This window comes from Euleptes europaea, chromosome 12 (assembly GCF_029931775.1).
Source record: "Euleptes europaea isolate rEulEur1 chromosome 12, rEulEur1.hap1, whole genome shotgun sequence".
Classification (NCBI taxonomy): Eukaryota; Metazoa; Chordata; class Lepidosauria; order Squamata; family Sphaerodactylidae; genus Euleptes; species Euleptes europaea.
In genome coordinates, this window is record NC_079323.1 from 54,974,126 (window position 1) to 54,993,406 (window position 19,281).

The 19,281-nt window shown below is 39.0% G+C and overlaps 1 protein-coding gene across 1 annotated transcript; it reads left to right on the forward strand.

The window, feature by feature from the left end:
• The first annotated feature begins 294 nt into the window (after positions 1 to 294).
• On the forward strand, positions 295 to 16,110 carry GABPA (GA binding protein transcription factor subunit alpha). Its single transcript, XM_056858470.1, has 9 exons — positions 295 to 395; positions 1,846 to 1,990; positions 4,030 to 4,114; positions 6,701 to 6,946; positions 8,055 to 8,249; positions 8,984 to 9,040; positions 11,110 to 11,250; positions 12,207 to 12,399; positions 15,404 to 16,110. Exons 1-9 carry the CDS (start codon positions 319 to 321, stop codon positions 15,630 to 15,632), a joined length of 1,368 nt encoding a protein of 455 aa, XP_056714448.1. The 5' UTR covers positions 295 to 318; the 3' UTR covers positions 15,633 to 16,110.
• The last annotated feature ends 3,171 nt before the right edge of the window (positions 16,111 to 19,281 follow it).

Here is a 19,281-nt window from a genome sequence, read left to right on the forward strand (position 1 = left end):
AGTTGGGTGGCCCTCGAGGTCATGCCACCGAAATTATGGAATTTCCTCCCCAGGGATATTTATTTATTTCCATCACTCCTTGTCTTCTGCCTGCAAATGAAGACTCTTCTGTTTGGTCTGATCTTGTTTGTTTTTAATTGCTGATTAAATATGATGTGTGTGTATATTGTTTTTAGAAGTTGGTTCTTTTTAATTATTTGCTGCCTTGAGGACTCTAATTGAGCAGAAATGCAAGATACAGATTTTTGAAATAAATAATAATAAATATTAAGTTATTATGATTTACTTTTGCAGGCTGCCTCTTGAAATATTACAGCCATGACTAAGAGAGAAGCAGAAGAGCTGATAGAAATTGAAATTGATGGAACTGAAAAACAGGAGTGTACGGAAGAAAGGTATGCAGAGTTGAGATGGGTGCATATATATGCATTATTCCAATGTGTATTTCTATGCAGCTTTTCCTCATTGTTCATTTTTTTTAAATAGTAAAACAAGGAAATAGCATATCCCTTGTCCCCACCATTCCCCACCCTATATTAGTCCCGATTACTAAGTGAATATTTTAGTTTCTCAACCCAGGTCTTTAATATTATGCAAGCCAACGAGAGAGGATCCAGGCACTACTCTGCCCCTGATGGCAGTTACCTTTCACATTAAACAAGTATTGCATAGTTGCATTTCAAGTTTAGGAAAGATAGTCAAAATATTTTACTTGGCATATTGTGTAGAATACTTTTATACGAGGTGCCACATAATAACAGATTGCATCTTGTTGACACAGTGAAGCTTTTTCTGTATTACTCCTTAAGGACATACTTTTCTGTGCATTGTACTCTTTTAGTTTTTCTCTCTCTGCGGATTTAAGTCACTCCAGAAGACCTTGCACTGAAACAAGTACTTTAGGAGTATGTTTTACTTTCCTTGGTTTGTTTTGGTTAAAAGATTCTTTTTCTATACCTTGCTATTTGGGTCTTACTTCCAGATGAGACTGTTGACATCTGAAGATATTTTCATAATAGATACAAGCTGAAATTTGGTACACTTACCTTAGTCTATCAATATTACCAGAAACTTCTAAAAATGAGGTCTTTATATCTCTCTCCCTGAAAACTCTGTGCATCCATTTTGACTCATAATCACAGTGAAGGCAGAGCAAACTAAGGCAGGGACGGGACAAAAGGTTGGGCAGTTGGAGTTCAAAGCCAGCCTTGGATATGCTTTTACTTGCAGTTCTTTTTAAAAAAACTGTTCAAATTAAGTTGTAATCTGCCATGGAGACATTAACCATTACTACAGAAATGTTAACGCAAATGCATTCTAACAGTGCATTCCTGAGCCTGGGGGCTGATTCTCCTTAGGAGGCGTGACCTCGCCACCAGCGTAAGTGTGTCTTGTGCTGTGATTAGATGCACTTATGCTGGCGGCAAGGGCAGTTCTGTCAAAGTGCTGTGGAGCTGCGCGCCGCTCCTCTGCCGGCACACTCTCCCCATGGCGCAGATCACGGCGGAGACTTGCGGCACTGGTGTGGGGGGGCATTCCCGGGGCGGGCCGGGGGGAGGAGCTGCCATTAGGCGGCTTCCTGTCCTCTTTCACCCCATAATGCCGGCGCCGAGAACAGCGTTGCTGCACCTACTTTTTAGCTGTTCTCTATGGGGCGAAAAGGCCCCGTTTGACAAAAAAAAAAGCAAAAAGGCTTTTTTTTTGTTTCTCAGCGTAGGTGGAACTGCTTAGGAGGTGGCTCGACTGCGCCTTCTCCCCACCATTCTCCTACGCTGATTCTCAGGAATGCACGGTAATAGTAGTTTTCTTTAAAATCCAGTACAAGACTCTTTCTAACTCTTTCAGCATTGTTGAGCAAACTTACACCACTGCAGAATTTGTGAGTCAGGCTATTGATATCAATGAACCAGTTGGAAATCTTAAGAAACTGCTGGAACCAAGACTTCAGTGTTCCTTGGAAGCACATGAAATCTGCCTACAGGATATACAGGTAAAACAAAAACCTGAACTTCCATTTAAAGTCCAGGTTGTTCTCTTTCTTTAATTTTCCATGCCTTGATTTCCTATTAAGGTGTCTATCAGCTGTGATTACAAGAGGTTGAGATCCATTGTCAGCCAGATATACTGGGGAATATTTATTTGTTCATTAGTTTACTTCTTTTCTACCATACCTTTCTCTTCAGTGGGGACTCGGAGCAACTTACATCATTCTCCTCTCCTCCATTTTATCCTCATGAAGGTAGGTAGACTAGGCTGAAAGTGCGTGACTGGCCCAAGGTTTGAGCTTGCAGAGTGGGGATTCAAACCATGATCACCCAGATCCATGTCTGACATACCAACCACTACACCACACTGGCTCTTACAGGTGTTTTATAATGTGGAAGATTTGGGTACTTGTAGGATGTATTTTGAGCTCTCTCATTTGTGGTGGGCTCACCTTAAAACGTAGAATACGATAAATTGCTTAATGCAAAAGGCTACATCCAAAGCACTACCACTGTAGCGAAGGTGGCGGTGCAGGATTTCCTCACCTTGGCCTACAAAACTAACAATCTGCTCCTGGTGGTCAAGAGAACTGCAGAAAGAGCGTAGGAGACAAAATCGGGCTCTGAAGTGAACAGGGGGGAATTGGCAAAATTGCCCTTCCTTCCTCCACCAAAGTAAATGCTGTTATGCTGTTGTAACAACACTTTGAATCCAGCCCCAAGGATTAACTGGTACAAGGGAGAAAAGGAATGTTGTAACAATGTTGCATGCTGGAGTATTGCTCTGTGAACTGCTCTAGGGTGACTTCTATTTGTTAGAAATAGGCACTGGCACTGTCTTCAGGGTAGCTATTGGTACCTAATCCCTTCCTTAATCTGGAGGCCTGTAAGGATTCCTAGAGATGCACAGCACTAGTAAAACTGACATTGGTGCAAGCACAGATTTTTTATTTAATTGAACAGGCTTTCCAACCATTCAGTTTACCATTTTGTGTCTTATTCTAGCTAGTTTAGCATGGGTTGTAAATATTGGAGGGTGTGGAAAAGCTGCAGAAAGTCCATAGATGCTGAAACATTAATTAGACAGCCGTGGCTGTTAGAAGCATCATGCTTGACTGCAATTTTAAGAACAAAATGTTTTGGATCTATAGATTTTGGATCTATAGTGGGAAGTACTTGTTTTGTACATTTTCAGTTTTAATTTAAAGTTTAGTTTCTCTTCTTGAAGTCATAAGCCATCACAAATCAGTGGTCTCATAAGTGTACACAAAAAGGGATTTGTGGGGGTCAAAAAGCCCATTGCTTCCCATAATTTAAAGCAGAAAACAGCAATATATGCTTTAGTAATGCTTGGATCTAGCTTAGCTGAGAACCCATAGAACTATTGTATTTAGTGCGTTTGATACAGCAGTTTTTCATTGGAAGGTGTGAGTGGAATGCAAGTTTTTGCTACATATCTCTTGCCTCAGTAGTCCGTTTTGGCTCACTGGAAAGTTGATTCCAGTTTTAGTGGTGGTAGCAAGGTTGCAGTGAGGATGAGGGGGCAAAATACCCCTCTTCCTTCCAGAGGAGCAATAATGAGGGAAGAGGAGATGCTGCCTTTTTCCTATCTTCCTACAAGAACAGCTTCACTGATGGAAGGAAGAGTGGGCAAAGTCCCCCCAGTGGGAAGAAAGGAAAAAGGCTGTTTCTCCCCTTTTGGCACTATAGCACCTCTGGACCTTGTGGCTCCTGGAATTAACTTTTCCAGAGTCAAAAAGGGACTGCTGAAAGGGAAGACATGTAAAATCTGTGCTTCTTCTGCTGACAGAACACTGAATCTTATCCCATTGTCACCTGTAGAACTGTGAAATGCTTTATGAGACAATTTTGGCTAAACATTGGAACACCAGTACCTAAATAAAAAGCATATCCTTGTTTGTAAAGCTTGTTAACTATATGCAACACTATTTTTATTAAACGTTTCTTTCTTTGCCCATCATGATCAGTATTGTGACTGATTTTATAACTTCTTCAAATGATTTCTTTCCCCCCTTCCCCCCAGCTGGATCCAGATCGCAGTCTCTTTGATCAGGGTGTCAAGACAGATGGAACAGTTCAACTTAGTGTCCAAGTAATATCTAGGCAAGGTAAGAAACTTGAGTTGTTGTTCTGTGATACGGTGAAAAAGAAACATCTTTCTAAATCCAGTTGCAGACAGAACACAGCTATCAATTTTTGATGGAGAGATTGCATTTTCTTGTGAAAAACCTATTGGATACAGGATTGTTTAACAGTGATAACTGTTATTTATTTTTGAACAAATATTCATAATTTAAACCTGTTACAACTTTATCCATTATTGGGGTGCCCAATTAAGTCACAGTTGAAAAAAATATATTGATTAGAAAATGATGTCAGATTATCATTCTTTCTTACACAGAAATACAAATCTAACATGAAAGCTATTATCATCAATGTGTGTTAAGTGCCGTCAAGTCGCTTCCGACTCATGGCGACCCTATGAATGAAAGTCCTCCAAAATGTCCTATCTTTGACAGCCTTGCTCAGATCTTGCAAATTGAAGGCTGTGGCTTCCTTTATTGAGTCATCAATTATCATCAACAGTACTCAACAATCTGAACCATTCAAAATGATCCCTACTCCGTTTGTGGGAAGTATGCAAGCAGTAGAGAGGTTAGAAATTGTCATTTGGCTGTGTTAGCTCCAGTCATGTAAGCCATGGCAGGGAATGGGTAGGGAGTCAACTGAGAACATTTGAAGATTGGTTCATAGCAATTAGCGCCTTGCAAGACCAGCTCAGTTCATGAATTGATTCAGTGCGCAAACAGATTCACACATTCTGTAGTCAGCTATCATAGTGACTAATGGAAGGATTTGAAATAACCTTCTCAGCCAAATATAATACCTTTTTTCAGTAAGACCTTGCAAGTGTTATAATTGAAAGTTTTAACTGCTGTGCAAAGAATACATAGTTAAATTAAATCTGAGTTGCTGACCAAAGTTTTCCACTTGGGATATAATTGACCCTCAAAGCACTTAAAGTTAAAAATTATGAAAATAGCATAAAATGATAACAGGCAACATTCTGTTGTTTGAGGTCATCATGGCTCAGAAAGCTTGGGGAGTATCATGCTTTCATTTCCTCATTTTACTGGGGCACAATCATATCCCATTAGTGTTCTAGTTCTAGCATTAAATAAAAGTAAACGGGGGGCATGAACCAGCGTGGGACACAACTAATCCTGTTTTTTGTTGGTGAAATATTAAGTGATGCAGTTTTACTAAAAACGTTCCATTTTTAATATCTCAAACACCAGAGTAGCTGAAGGAGGATTTTAACGTGAAACTCAAATCAAAGATTTTGATATTGTGAACTGTTTTGATAAATGTAAGATTTACTGTGATTAAAGAAGTAAATTATATTATTGTTATGGAGGGTAAGAGAAAGGCTGATGTCACAAAATCGCAAAATCACACAAGGTTGGAAGAGACCACAAGGGCCATCCAGTCCAACCCCTTGCCATGCAGGATCCCACAATCAAAGCGCTCCCGACAGATGGCCATCCAACCTCTGCTTAAAGACCTCCAAAGACGGGGACTTCACCCCCCCCCCCCGAGGCAGGCTATTCCACTGTCGAACCGCCCTCACTGTCAGAAAGTTCTTCCTAATGTTTAGGTGGAATCGCTTTTCTCTTAGTTTAAATCCATTACTCCGTGTTCTAGTCTCTGAAGCAACAGAGAACAAGCTAGTTCCCTCATTAACATGGCATCCCTTCAAATATTTAAACATGGCTATCATGTCACCCCTTAACCTTCTCTTCTCCAGACTAAACAAACCCAACTCCTTAAGTCTCTCCTCACAGGCCATAGATTCCAGACCTTTGACCATTCTGGTCGCTCTCCTCTGGACCCGCTCCAACTTGTCAACATCCTTCTTAAATTGTGGAGCCCAAAACTGGACACAGTATTCCAAGTGAGGTCTGACCAATGCAGAATACAGTGGTAGTATTACTTCCCTTGATCTAGACACAATACTTTTTTTGATGCAGCCCAGAATTGCATTGGCCTTCTTAGCCACCATATCACACTGTTGACTCATATTCAGTTTGTGGTCCACTAAGACTCCCAGATCTCTTTCACATGTACTGTTGTCAAGCCAACTATCCCCCATCCTGTACCTGTGTTTAAGTTGTTTCTGCCTAGGTGAAGTACCTTACACTTCTCCCTATTGAAATCCATTTTGTTTATGGCCCAGCTCTCCAGTCTATCAAGGTCATTCTGAACTCTGATCCTGTCTTCTGGGGTATTACCTACCCCTCCCAACTTGGTGTCATCTGCAAATTTAATTATCATATCCTCTGTTCCATCCTCCAAGTCGTTTATAAAAATGTTAAATAGCACTGGTCCCAAGACAGACCCCTGTGGCACTCCACTGGTCACTCCTCTCCAGGATGAAGTTGTGCCGTTAATGAGCACCCTTTGGGTTCGGTTGGTCAACCAATTACCAATCCACCTGACAGTAGCAGTGTCCAGCCCACATGGGGGACTTTATCAAAGGCTTTACTGAAATCAATGTCTCAGGATTAAAAATTTTTTAGAAGAATGGTATGGGAACAGGTATTGAATAAAAATAGAACTGTAATGTTTTCATTTTCTGTAACCTGCTGTTTTGGTAAGTTGTTCAGTTTACCATCTTCCCTTTCTGCTTTTAGGAATAGAACCCAAGTTAAACATCCTTGAAATTGTAAAGCCAGTAGAAACTGTTGAGGTAGTGATTGACCCAGATGCCCACCATACTGAAACTGAAGCACACCTTGTTGAAGAAACTCAAGTGATAACGCTGGATGGGACAAAGCACATTACTACCATATCTGATGAAACCTCTGAACAAGTAACTCGGTGGGCTGCAGCATTAGAAGGCTACCGGAAAGAACAGGAACGCTTAGGAATTCCCTATGGTGATTATTTACACTGATAAACTACATGTTTATCAAATTTGCAAGAAGTTCTGCTTAGACTCCGATCTTGTAATTCGTTGCAATCACAATATGTTTAGTAAGAATATGCATTCCATTTCAACTGTTTGTTTCATATGTTTGTTTCATATTTTGAGTTCCATATGAGTATCGTGAATTGCTTACAGAAAAAAAGATAATGTTATTGAACGTGCAAAATTACCAGCACTGTGGTTGACAATTGCATTTACTCTTGGGAGGTTTCTGGTGTATTTGGGATGTAACTTTTTGTTTTGTTTTCAAATTACTAAATTACAGCAGAAAAGCAGCCTTTTAGAGAAATGTTTTATTGTCTAGGGTAGGGGGGTTGAACTCATTTGTTCTGAGGGCCGGATATGACATAAATGTCACTTGGTTGGGCCAGGCCATGTGTACCATAAAATTTAATGCCAGGTACCGGAGATATAAACTTATACAAGACACAGGTAAAGCCAATTAATTATTGTTTACTTAAAATGTATCAAGCCAGAAAGAGCGGTTCTGTTGGCATTGGAGCTACGGTTGTCATAATTAAGGAGCTGACTTCAATACTTTAAAGAAGTGTTCTAGTAATTTAAAAAGCCAACTTTTCTGTGGAAGTTAGGTGCCATGGTTTCTACTTCCATACATTCAGGCTGAAAGTAAGATTCGTTCTCACAGCCTGGCAAATCATACTTGTTTATGTAAGAAGAAAATGTGCTGGTTCCAAATGAGGTATGTCATTCACCATAGGATTCTGACAACTCTAAAGTCTAGCCAGTTCATAAAGTGAATAGTGGATTCCCTGACAGCATAAGCAGCTCCCACCTACGCATGTATACAGCTCCCGTGAACTGAAGTAATGCATTTATATGCATGCATATAAATAACACTTTGGCTTCTGTTATATGTACTTCTGTAAATCTGAGAGTAGGTGGAAATCAAGGTTTTACTAGATAACCTACCAGAATTCATTTTGTTCATTTGTAATTGCTTCAACTGCAAAGATCTGTTGGGGTTTTTATCATGACTCTTTTTATTTTGAGGGCTGCTTTCATGAAAAATAATTAGAATATGTCTCTCTTTTTCTTAGATCCAGTACAGTGGTCAACTGACCAGGTCCTGCACTGGGTAGTATGGGTGATGAAGGAGTTTAGCATGACAGATATAGACCTCAATACTCTTAGCATTCCTGGGAGAGAATTGTGCAGTCTCAGTCAAGAAGATTTCTTCCAGAGGGTCCCTCGGGGAGAAATCCTTTGGAGCCACCTGGAGCTTCTCCGAAAATGTGAGTTTCCTTGGCAAAAATCGCAACTACTTTTTAATTTAAAAAGTTATCTTAACTTTCCTAGACACCAAGTAACAAACAATACATTTAGTTGATTCAGAGTTCCATTATAAATAGTTACACCTTTCTGAGTCCAGTGATATCAGTGAGCTTACTAAGGTGTAACTTTGCTTAAGGTGGGCACTGTTACATTGCTATCTTATGCAGAGTTACTGGAGTCTGAAACCATTGAAATCAAATGCTACTGAAATTTTTAGGATATTTGCACAAGTCTGTGCAAATTGAAATAGTAATGTATGTACTAATATTTTGGAGTTTTCTCAGATATGGCTAATTGGAGGGGCAGCTGGGATGTAATCAATTTTAGTTCATGTTAAATATGCTCATGTTTCTGAGCAAAATTTGAGTTATTGAGAAACTATTAATAGCATTTTAGTGCTTATACACTCCTAAATTAAAAATATGCATGACCTTTTTAGAAAAGACAATAGCCAGATGTAAGCAAAAGTTATTGTAAGGGATGAAACTGTCAAAAGTGAATACCTATATGAAGCCCATTCATAGATCTGTGGTAAATACCATCTCCATCCCACCCTCTTGCCTAGTATGCATATTTATACTTGTATGTATAATTCTGATTTTAATACTCTTCATGACATAGAACATTTCCTTCATTTTCAAATAGAGAACTCTCTACAATTTTAGTACATGGTGTTTTTTCTTGTATATTGCAGACGTTTTGGCTAGCCAAGAACACTCTGGAGAAATTGCAACAGTTACTATTGACCAACGTGAGTACATTTCTAAGAAAGTGTTGACAGCAAACATGAATTTTCGAAGTCATAAAACAAGCTCTCCAAAAATGCATATGCTTCCATTTGGAAACTGAGCTTTCATATTTTTAGTAGAAAGCTGTGTATGGATTTGCAGACCCATTGCAATAATTCCACATGGCCCCCAGCGGTCTCCAACCCCAGGTTGGGAACCACTGGACTAAATATTATGGTGTAGAAAGAGTGACACGAGAAAACTAACTTGAATATCTTGCTTGGACTGTTCTGATAGTGAGGCTCCATCCTGCCTCCATACCAGAACTTGAACATGGACTTTCTCTCTCTCTCTCTCTCTCTCTCTCTCTCTCTCTCTCTCTCTCTCTCGGGCTTTGTAGTTCTGTGATGTACCAAAATTTTAAAGGAAAAAGTCCTGAAACACAATCTGAATCTCTAGGTCATGAGGTGGAAGCACAGAAGCATACATGCAGCCAAAAAACACTTTTACTTGACTCATTGACTTGTATTGATGTCCTGAAATCTTGGAGGGAAATTAGGATTCCTAAATCCATCTACAGATTCAAAACACTTGATTTCTGAAGTTGTATTTATGCATCGAAGGGGCATATTCATGATTTTAGGTATCTGTGACTGTGAGTACCAGGCCTTATGCCTAGAAGTCTTCTTGTCCATCACATTCATGCAAGTTTCATTAACATTTTGAAAATCACATTTTGACTGGGGCAAGGTTACCTAGTCTGTGAGCTTCATGGCAATATGGGAATTTGAGCATAGGTCTTCCAGATTGGAAGGATTGGGTAACTAAGGAAGCCAAGCAGTTCAACCACTTCACCAAGCTGGCTTAGCATTCACTGAGCAACACTGTGTCTGTCTGCGCCCAGGATTATAATAATAAAAAATGGGAGAAGCCTCTATGCTGCCATGAGCTTCTTGTAGGGAGGGCAGGTTAAAAATGAGAGACAGGTATTGAACACTTAACAAAATATACAGCTTCCCCTCTTAAAAAATTATGGCTGCTAAGTAAGATTTGGACGGAAATTAGCATTATCTGCTAAAATCTGTGGGTTGAAACAACATTTATCTCCCCCGCCCCCGCTGCAGCCAACTGATCTCCCTAAAATGCTGCTACTAGGGGTCAGGGGGCCCTCAGGAACAGCATGAAAGGCAAATTGAGTCTGCAGCAAGAAGAGGGAATTGGTGGGAATCACCTCACCCCTTCCGTTAGCAAAAAAAAATTTAGTCTGTGATGGTGGAGTGGGGCTGAGAAGGATTTCTAGGACGCAGAGTGGTTGTCTTCATGGCTAGGAGAAGCACAGTAAAATATGCAAAAAATTAAAAGCCCATTTGTAGTAGAATAGTAGCTCCAAGACTATGGTTACCTTGGTGCATAATTTAGATTTATTCTTCCAGTTAGGAGCACACAAACCTTTGCAGTGAAATTACAAAATGATGGTAGGCTGTAGCTGACAAGCCACTTCTCCTATACAGCGCCATAGGTTCTCGTAAGTTGTAAGGGATTCCATATTAATGTTTCCGGAAACTGGTTTCAGATGTAACACAGCTCAATTGAAAAACTTGCCATACTATCAAATTTTTGTTTCTGATTGGGAATACTGCGAGGTAATCATGATGCATGATAGTACACTGATATGCCACAAATATTTCAGTAAGTAATCCGCATCAATGTTTAGTGTTATGTGAGAGTTCTGGTGAGTGGTAGCATTTTCCTCAAGTAGTAGTGATAATATTGTCAGAGTAAACGTTCTGCTAGTGTTATGAAAATAAAATAAAACTAATATGTATAATTCTTCATGGACTGAATGTTAAAATATTCGGTCACAAATTCAATATTGCTTCTTCCTTCTGGTACAGATTGCCAAGGTTTAAAAAACTGAATGAAATTTACTAATATCTGTAATACTTTATTACATGTCTCTTTGCGCCTTTAACTATAGTGCTTCATTGATAACACTGTTATATTAAATATTAAATGTTTGTAATATCATTGAAAGATTTTTATACTCTAAAATAGCTGCTCTTTCATAATTTTGTTTGATGCCCCCCCGCAGCTGTGCAGATCATTCCAGCATCTGTACAACCTTCTACCCCAACCACCATTAAAGTTATAAACAGTAGTGCAAAGACAGCTAAAGTACAGAGAGCACCAAGGATTTCAGGAGAAGACCGAAGTTCACCTGGGAACAGAACAGGTATATTTTTTCTAAAATTCAAAGATTACAAGTCATCATAATAAATACAGCGGGCCCTAAGATCAGTGTAGAATATGTCTGTGACCTCCTGACATCCATTTTATTTGGGTAGCGGCAAACCATCTTTGCACTTAGATAGAAAAAGCTTTATGTTGGGGGTAGGGGGAGAAGAACAAAGGAGCAGTTCTGGGTAAACAAACAAAAACGTTTTTTATATGTAAAGACCAATAGAAAATTATAGTTTGTTTCAAATGATAATTGTTGAGGTTTTCGAACATTTTTCAGTGCTGCCATCTCACCTGAAGAACTCGGTGTTCCATTATAGAAAGTTTAGCCAGTGCTTTTTATTAGCATAAGATTTCAAATCATAGGTTTTATTTGCTTGACCTTATTCATGTACTCCATTTGATCAATAGTTTACCATCACCTTTGGGATTTCAGTTCTTTCTTGCCAGTTTATTTTTTGCTGTTTCTTATTGTGTTTTGAAAAATACATTATTATTTTAGCTGACTATTTTGAATGAATAAAATAATATTTTATTCTCTGGGGTGGTTGTTAAAAGGATCCCAAGATTTATACAGATGTTTTAAGAAATAAAAGCAAGGGGAAATTTGCAATACTGAAGTAATGCGGAATTCAGTTGAACTTCCAAGTAAACAAGTTTAGGATTGGCTGCCATTCTGTTAATGATTGTCTTAATCTGCATGATCCTTAAAAAGCCATCTTTAAAAACTTTTTTTTAAAGAAGTTTATAATGTTGACTTATGACATTAGTATTTTTTCTAGTTAACTTTTAAATGCAATAGGGAGGGTAGGGAACTTGATATACCAATTATATTGATCATAGATATGTTTGGAGTCTGATTTTTCTGACTACTTTTGTTTTATTCATCTGTTTCTCAAGTTATCGATTGGCTTGTAGGTGAAAAAAATTAACCATGTCCTTTTTAAATAGGAAACAATGGTCAGATCCAGTTATGGCAGTTTTTGCTTGAGCTTCTGACAGACAAAGATGCTCGAGACTGCATTTCGTGGGTTGGAGATGAAGGAGAGTTCAAACTAAATCAACCAGAACTAGTGGCACAGAAATGGGGACAACGTAAAAATAAGCCCACTATGAACTATGAGAAACTCAGTCGTGCTTTACGGTAAGTTAAGACTTGCCCACGCTGGACCACTTTGTGTTATATCAGCTCTTTTTTATGGTTTAGGTACTCTCTATTCCTTATAATTTTAGGCTTTTGTTTTGTACTTTTTGCAGTTCTGTGATTTCCTTTAGAAATGGACTGAGTAGAATAGTACACAATTTTTAAATTGTGGCTGTGCCATTGATGTCTTACAATGGCATAGTGATACTTGCTCCTATTTCCTAATAATTCCTCTGCCTTTTTCATTCCTGCACTACTAAACGGATGTTTTCAATGAACAAATCCTTTGAATGGTACAATTTTAAGTGCCTCTTATCTTATTACTATACCACTTTAGTGTACGTTTAATCACAGTGGGAATGTTTTGAGGAGAGTCAGAAACAGTATACATTTCAGATACCATGTGTACATATTCCTGTTCTGGTGGAAATAAGAAACAGGATAGAAACAACTGGATCAAGCTCATTGATTTTTTTTTCTTTGAACAGCTGGTCCCTTTGCCACATAAGAAATTGTTTTGAAATCTGTATCTGTGAAGTAGTTTGATATGAGACAAGCATGTTTTTTGGAGGGTTCCCAAATTCCCTTGGGCTCATGGAATTAAGCATCTCTTTAGATCCTGGCCATAATGTGCAAGTTACAATGGAAGGATTGGGTAACTAAGGAAGTCCAAATAGCCCTTCAAATTCTAAAGATTTCCAGCATTTATTATCTGATGCACATTGTTTGAGTGTGGTTTAGCAGTTGAGGTACATGCAGTGCCTTAAAGTGGGTTCCCCCCCCCCATAACGTTGAGGAGCTTAATAAAGTTTACCTTAAATTACCTAACTGTTGCCTTTTATTAACTATAGCGTATACTTCAGTTAAATATTTTATCCCTAAGTGCAACATTTACTGTGTACATAGCCTTTATTTTGTGAACCTCAAGAGCAGACTGTGATGTAGCATATGAGGCTGCTGCGGGAAGGGATAGTTGGTATGAAGCCTCCCCTGTTGCATGAGCTCTTGCTCCATTTATAGAAAACTCACATGGAGTACATATGATTTCTCCTATCAAGCTGCAGCCACCTGTGATGCATCCTACTGTTCCTGAGGGTCCCTCAGCTTTTCAGATGGCAACATGAGCAATGGGAGAGGTCCTGTGAACTCCTTCCATTCACAGTTCATAGGATTCAGTCCAGTGATTAGGAGGGTCTACAGACAGGAATAATTGTTGCTTCCCCATGAGTGAAGGAAGGTATCCTGAAATGGGTTACAAACTCCACAGGTGGGGCTGTGCATATGATCCAGCTCGGGGGCAAACCCCAGTCCTTGCCCTGCCTTACTCTGCATCAGATGAACTTCCACAGCCCTTTGAAAGAAAAAGAAAGACAGTGTCACAGTTCAGTAAGAAAAGGATGAAGAACGACGTGTGGAAGTCCTCGAGCTAGCACAAACATTAAGAAGTCCTCGGGTATGGTGGCCGCCTGCCCTGGTGCCTCTTCAGCGCATACCACCAAGACTCCTCATTAGAGCTGGAAGAGCTCGGCTAAGCACCTGTTTCCCGCAATAGCCACTCCTACAGAAAATAACTTGCTTGCATTGGTTCCCCAGGTTGAGGAAATGGCTGGTGCTTCAACCACTAAAAGAGCCCACCAAGATTCCTCCCCACCCCCCTTGCCAAGGCCTCAGCTGGCCTTCCAGACTTTCATTGCCACCACAGCAGCAGCTTCATAAGAAATACTGATGGAACAAATGGATGACACTTTTGATTCAGGTGTGCCAAATATCAGCCTCCATCTTTGTCAGGCACTATAAGGTGAACACAGGTCTGCAGATGCCGCCTTCGGCAGGAGAATTCTCTAGCAGATGGTCTCCCAGTAATTCCTCTTACACTTTATAAACTTCCCTGCTTTTTAACATTCCATTTCAGAACACCTTCCTCCACCGATGGAGAATGAAATTACTTACTGTGAGGGTTTCTTCTCATCAGTGCAATGGAAGATATTCCTTCCGTCCTGCAAGGAAGGAGGAATTATGGGTGGGAACTTCAAGGGTTCATATATATCTCACAATTACATGGAAATTTGCCTTAACTTGAAGCTTGGCAAGTGTGAATTGGGGCTTGCTGCCTAGCCGGATGTAGACGCAGTGCAAAGATCATTTTCATAGCCCTGTCTGGAGTGAGGGAGGCAGAGTGTATTGCAACCCATTTCAGGATACATTCCATTCCATTGAGGACAAGAAACCCTCATAGTAAGTCCACTGTTTCAATCTCTTAAGCAAAGGCAGTTTGTAATGGCATTCACAGTCCAAATATTTTGATAACTTGAAGATCCTGTTAGGTGAGGTGAAGGGTGCGTTTCAGAACACAAGGGCACTCTCATTTTCTCCATCCAGTTTTATGGATTAAAAACTGGACATTTGTGAAGATATCATTGTGAAGACATCAGTATGGTATAGTGGCAAGAATGTCTTACTAGGAGCTGGAAGGCCCAGATTTGAAGCGCTGCTCTACCGTGGAAGCTTGCTGGGTGACCTTGGCCACTCACACACTCTCAGGTTAACCTCCATCACAGGGTTGTTATGAGGATAAAATGGAGGAAAAGAGGGCGATGTAAGCTGCTTTGGGTCCACACAGGGGAGAAAGGTAGAGTATATGTGAGGTAAATACTCTTGCCTCAGCCAAAGCATTAGTTATTAGACCACAGAGAAAAGCTATATGGCTTTACAGACTTCAAACACATTCAGATATGTCAACACCATGAGAAACCCCAACTGCCATGTAGGTACTGGGGGATATGAGTAAGAAATGAGAACAGCACAGTTCATCTCACGCATTGGACCCCTCGTGCAAGCCACTTGCAAGTTTATCAGCAGAAGGACCATAGTAATGTGACTGTTACCTTGGAGCATTCTGTCTAAAAGATTCTGTGTTGATAATTGGCACTTGCTTTACTAAGGACTTTTTTCTCTTCCCCCCCCCCCTCTCTCTCTCTCTCTTTCTCTCCCTCTCTCAATTAAGGTATTACTATGATGGGGACATGATCTGCAAAGTACAAGGCAAGAGATTTGTATACAAGTTTGTCTGTGACTTGAAGACTCTTATTGGGTATAGTGCGGCAGAGTTAAATCGGTTGGTCACAGAGTGTGAGCAAAAGAAACTGGCAAAGATGCAGCTCCACGGCATTGCACAGCCTGTTACAGCGGTCGCACTGGCCACAGCGTCACTGCAAACTGAAAAGGATAACTGAGCACCAGACCTGGAAAGCTTGGAAGCATGAGGCCTTTCTTGTATACTGAGCAGTTTCTGGTCTTAAAATGGGAGCTACTTCTATTCCTTGGCAATTCACTATGATGCATGGTTTTTCTATGAAGAACTGAGACTCCTATTAATTTGGATCTTTTTCACTTAAAGGCATATATTTCATGTACGTTCAGGGCACTTCACAGTTTCCTCAACATGAAGACAGATCTTTTTGTGGCAAGTAGTCTGGGATTGGTAAGAAACCCCAAAATTGGTTTGTGTTATGTCTCACCCTGCTGATAATTTCCAAGCATTTTAAGAAAGTGAAACATCTACGCAGCATAAACTAGTTAATATACTGAATTTAATTTTCTGCATTTCTTTGTTCTCAAACAGCCAGATGGAATGTAGTATTTCCATATGTAGGGCAGGCTTCTGTTAACCATGCTAGTCATTGCCTAAGCATGCCAAGTTGTTAAAAAATGTACTAAGCTGCTAAGGCAGTTTCTCTGTTCATTAGCAAAAGAAGTGAAATAAAGGCAGCACTGAAGATCACTGCTGAGGAAGAGATCTAACTTTTAAGTCCAACAAGGTCAAAAACCAATTATGAGCATTTTGATATAACGTGATAACATGCACAGATGAGGGAAAGTGCTTAACTATATTGAGAGACATTGCTAAGCATAATGTCTGGCACAAAAAAGGTTTTCCACATTTTTCCTGTTGGGAGATTAAAAACTTGAAATACTGTCTCTCATCCAAAGAATAGGTTTGGTTTTTGTTTCAATCTACCCTGCAGAATATATTAGCTGATGCTGTTTATACTTGCAGCGTAGTAGACTTTGAACTGAAGACTTAAGTTAATCACAGACAGACACCCCTTTCTGTTGAGAAACAAAATGTAAACTGCAGCTAAATTATTAAATGAAGTTTGACTTTCCAAAGGTATATAGACTTCTGTATTAAAATGCAGAAAAGTGCAGTTGTTTTCTTTTAATTGCTTTTGTTTTCAAGCTGTTTTTGGGGGGCTTTGGAAATAAAATAGTGTGTTTTCAGAGTAAATGAGACATAGTTCAATAATTAGATAATTTTTTAATGTGATACCTAGCAAATCCAGAGATGCCAATAATAGTGCTTTGTTTGATTGCTTTTTCTTTGTTAGGAACTGTTAAATTCCACATAAAGCCTAGAAAGCACACTTTTATTTTTGTGATATAAATACTATGTTCTAAATGTGGGCTTTTCCGTGAATCACCATAATGAAAAGAACAAACCTATTGGGATGAATTGTGGCTTCACTTAGCAATCAGTTAAAATGTGGATGTTAAACAGACGAGCTTCATCCTTATGAGTGCTCTAAAGTCCAACAGGGTAATACAGTTATAGGCACTAAATATACAACGTGGCTTAGGGTATGTCAGGCAACATTTACAGTAACATTAAGGAATCTGCCAATTTCCAAGGCTTAGCTATACTTGTTTGTCTTCAGAACATTAAGAAATGTTAAATGTCATATAGGCAATATTAGATTTTACATTTTGGGTGACAATCCTGTGTCCATTAATACAGTTAAGTCCCTTGACTCTGGTAGGTGAAACTTTCTGTATTTAATAGAATGCAGGTTTCCAGTTTAAGCTTCACTAGTTCTCAGTGCTGTTCCTAAAACTGGGTAAGAATTTTTCTGTTCAAGCTTGAAGGATAATTATGATGAGAGATAAGCCTGCTTTAATTGTACAACAAGAATTCTAACTCTTCAATGCATAGCAGGGATATTGGCATAAAGCGAAGGAGTAACTGTGTGCCTAAAAATAAAGAGTTTCAGAATTGTTTATGCAACACTATGGAAAATGAGTAGGTTTGCTGAAAAGAATCATAACTCATATTACTGGTTCAGCTCTTTAAAATGTATTTGAAGTGTTCCAAACATTGACTTTTGTTCTTTGTGAAAGAGGTGGCCTGTTAATATTGAGGCAGTTTAGACTGATCACAAGTACCTGTATAAATGCTGTACTAGGGATGCTCTCAGCTATGCACATAATAGAATAAGCCATATTAGGAAACAATGGCATATGGCCTTTCTTTTATATACATTGGATTTGTCTTCTAAACTTTAGATTTTCATTATTTCCTTTATAAGTTTGCTGCACTTCTTGCAATATTTTTCCCATTTATAGAGTACTAATGTGCTTTCAAAACAGTACATGTCAAGTTTCTTGTGGGGACAATCTGTGACTAATTTGAGATCTTCAGTAAGAGGTGTGGATTATTATATGTTGGTGGCATTGTGTGACTTGTCAGAAGAAAAATATAAACAATATATTCCCAATTTTTTTGTAAGATGGAGGGGTTTTGCATACATTTTTACTCTTTACGGACACATACTCTGCTAATTATGTATTTCTTTTGTGTTGAATTTTTTGGTAATTTTACATGAAACAATTATTTTCTATTTTTACTCTAAAATATTTGTGCATAAAATTGTCAATATAGTAAAGTAAGAAAATAAAATTTTACATAGCAGAAAGTCTGGACATTGATATTTTGAAAAGCTACATACATTTTAAATATTATTGATTTTAATATGCACAGTAGATGCAGTATGTAATATAGGAAGAAATTACAGAAGTGAAATTGTAGCCTGCTTATTTCTGCAATTTATGGTTTTCTAAATTCCTTAAGCCCTTAAAATGTACTGTATTTGGACTTCAGTAATCCAGAATAGGTGGACACTATGAAAATACTATCCAGTAATAACAATGTGAATGCTTTCTATGTAAAAAGCCACCACCATTCCTCCTGAAGAATTGAGTGGGTGTGGTTGCCAGTCTAAAGAGGGCTACTACTGTGAATCTCTTTTGTGGCACTGGATTGGAATGCATCTAGTTTTTTCCTTTTTCATATTTTACAGGCTTGAATTTTAGTTTTTTCTGATAAGTGTTTGAATTTATGTGGTTCTACATATACATCCCAATATTGGTGCTTCATCTCCCTCCAAACAAGCAACTAAGGTATGATTATAATGTAGCTGCATTTCGGATCATAGCATCAGGCCTACCACCTGAAAGAAATTGAAATTAGCAAAGTCTATGGTGAATTCACCATATTTAAAGGGGAAAGCTCAAACAATGTGGAAAAAGAACATTTAGTGACCAGAAAGGGGCTGGACAAGAGTTATTCTAAGATTAATGTGAAGGATTGTACCTTTTTACAGATTTGAACTTTCACGTGAAAGCTTCTGTTTCCAAGGAGCTTGAGGGCAAATAGTGATTAATATCAAAATAGGGTGTGGATTGTACCATTCAGGGTTATAGATTAGGTCTTTGCCTCACCAACCATTTGGTGGGCTCTTAACTGGCAGTGACTGATCAGGAAAGAAATTCTGAGGTCATGGAGGACAGCTCAATAATATCTTTCAGTTCTAGTTGCCATATCTAGGTGCATCTTATGGTCAGGTGAGTCCTATGGAGCGAAAAATACGATACTTTCCTTGTACAGAACGAGGACCTGTGCATGGATGGCTGTGTCAACATGCAGAGAGGTATATGCTTAGTCTTCAGTGAGCTAATCGACTATAGTCCTGATTATCTGTTTAGAGAGATGGGAAACAGGGATTTGGAATCAGGACTGTCTCCCAAATAACTTATTTTCTTAAACAA